Source organism: Theropithecus gelada, unplaced genomic scaffold (genome assembly GCF_003255815.1).
Source record: "Theropithecus gelada isolate Dixy unplaced genomic scaffold, Tgel_1.0 HiC_scaffold_7261, whole genome shotgun sequence".
In the NCBI taxonomy this organism is placed as follows: Eukaryota; Metazoa; Chordata; class Mammalia; order Primates; family Cercopithecidae; genus Theropithecus; species Theropithecus gelada.
This window is the reverse complement of record NW_020263965.1, coordinates 482-2,342: the sequence shown is the minus strand read 5'-3', so window position 1 is coordinate 2,342 and position 1,861 is coordinate 482. Positions and strand designations below refer to the sequence as shown.

The 1,861-nt window shown below is 57.7% G+C and overlaps 1 protein-coding gene across 1 annotated transcript; it reads left to right on the top strand.

The window, feature by feature from the left end:
* Positions 1-533: 533 nt before the first annotated feature.
* Positions 534-1,430, top strand: LOC112617980 (probable G-protein coupled receptor 142; the record flags this gene model as incomplete). The annotated part of the gene is made up of 1 exon (XM_025374608.1): positions 534-1,430. A coding segment is annotated over one exon (897 nt), but the record flags the coding sequence as incomplete, so codon positions are not given.
* Between the last annotated feature and the right edge of the window lie 431 nt (positions 1,431-1,861).

The following is a 1,861-nucleotide window of genomic DNA, read 5'->3' as shown; positions in this document are numbered from 1 at the left end:
GCTCTGTCACCCAGGCTGGAGTGCAGTGGTGTGATCTCAGCTCACTGAAGCCTCCGCTTCCCAGGTTCAAGTGATTCTCCTGCCTCAGCCTCCCAAGTAGCTGGGATCATAGGCATGCACCACCATGCCTGGCTAATTTTTAATAGAGATGAGGTTTCTCCATGTTGGTCAGGCTGGTCTGGAACTCCTGACCTCAGGTGATCTGCTCACCTTGGCCTCCCAAAGTGCTGGGATTACAGGCATGAGCCAGCACGCCTAGCCAGGACAGGTGGCTTCTGAGGACACCCTGCCATGTGCACTTACCTGTGTATAAATGGGGTACAGCCAGTGGCTTGCAGTGGATGGACAGGGCAGAGGTGGCCTGGGTTGCCTTCTGGGCAAAGTGGGGTTTCAGAAGGATCTGGAAGGAGAAAAAACAGAAGCCAGCACAGCCTCTGCACACGCAGATGGGGAGGGGCGATGGCGACACCTTGGAAAGCAGAGTCTGAGCTCTCTTCTGATGCCTCTGCCTCTCCCCTCCCTGACCTCGGCTGCCACCAGTCAGCCTCCTGACCGCAGTGGCCCTGGGCCGCCTTGCCACCAGGACCAGGAAGCCCTCCTACTACTACCTTCTGGCACTCACGGCCTCGGATATCATCATCCAGGTGGTCATCGTGTTCGTGGGCTTCCTCCTGCAGGGAGCCATGCTGGCCCGCCAGGTGCCCCAGGTTGTGGTGCGCATGGCCAACATCCTGGAGTTTGCTGCCAACCACGCCTCAGTCTGGATCGCCATCCTGCTCACAGTTGACTGCTACACTGCCCTGTGCCACCCCCTGCACCATCGGGCCGCCTCGTCCCCAGGCCGGACCCGCCGGGCCATTGCTGCTGTCCTGAGTGCTGCCTTGTTGACCGGCATCCCCTTCTACTGGTGGCTGGAGGTGTGGAGAGACGCCGACTCACCCAGCACTCTGGACGAGGTCCTCAAGTGGGTTCACTGTCTCACTGTCTATTTCATCCCTTGTGGTGTGTTCCTGGTCACCAACTTGGCCATCATCCACTGTCTATGGAGGAGGGGCCAGAGTGGGCTGCAGGCCCGGGTGGGCAAGAGCACAGCCATCCTCTTGGGCATCACCACACTGTTCACCCTCCTGTGGGCACCCCAGGTCTTTGTCATGCTCTACCACATGTATGTGGCCCCTGTCCACTGGGACTGGAGGGTCCACCTGGCCTTGGATGTGGCCAACATGGTGGCCATGCTCAACACGGCGGCCATGCTCAACACGGCAGTCAACTTTGGCCTCTACTGTTTTGTCAGCAAGACTTTCCGGGCCACTGTCCGACAGGTCATCCACGATGCCTACCTGCCCTGCACTTTGGCATCACAGCCAGAGGGCATGGCGGCAAAGCCTGTGATAGAGCCTCCGGGACTCCCCAAAGGGGCAGAAGTGTAGAGAAAGGGGCCCAGCTGGGGAGCTCAGGGTGGCTCATGGCCACATGTACTGGGGCCTTTGAGGCTGTGCTCAAAAAACGTTTATCAACACCTTGCTTTCCTTGGGTGGGGGTGTGGCTCCCAAGTAGAGAGGAGGACAACTTAACCAATGCCCACATTTGCTTCACCAGCAATCCCTATTTCCTGGGAAGATGAAAGGGCACTGCCAGGAACAGGCTAATAACATCAGTGCTGTGGGCATTCCTTTGAGGAGGGCATTTTGCCTGGCTCATCATGAATGCAGATAAATGTTGGTTGAACGGATGGAAAAATGGACAGAAGGATGGATGGATGGATGGATGGATGGATGGATGGATGGATGTGAATTGTCTCCAGCCCACCCCCCTTTCCTGGTGCCTGCCTCTCATTCCCTGAATGGATCACCTCTCCAGC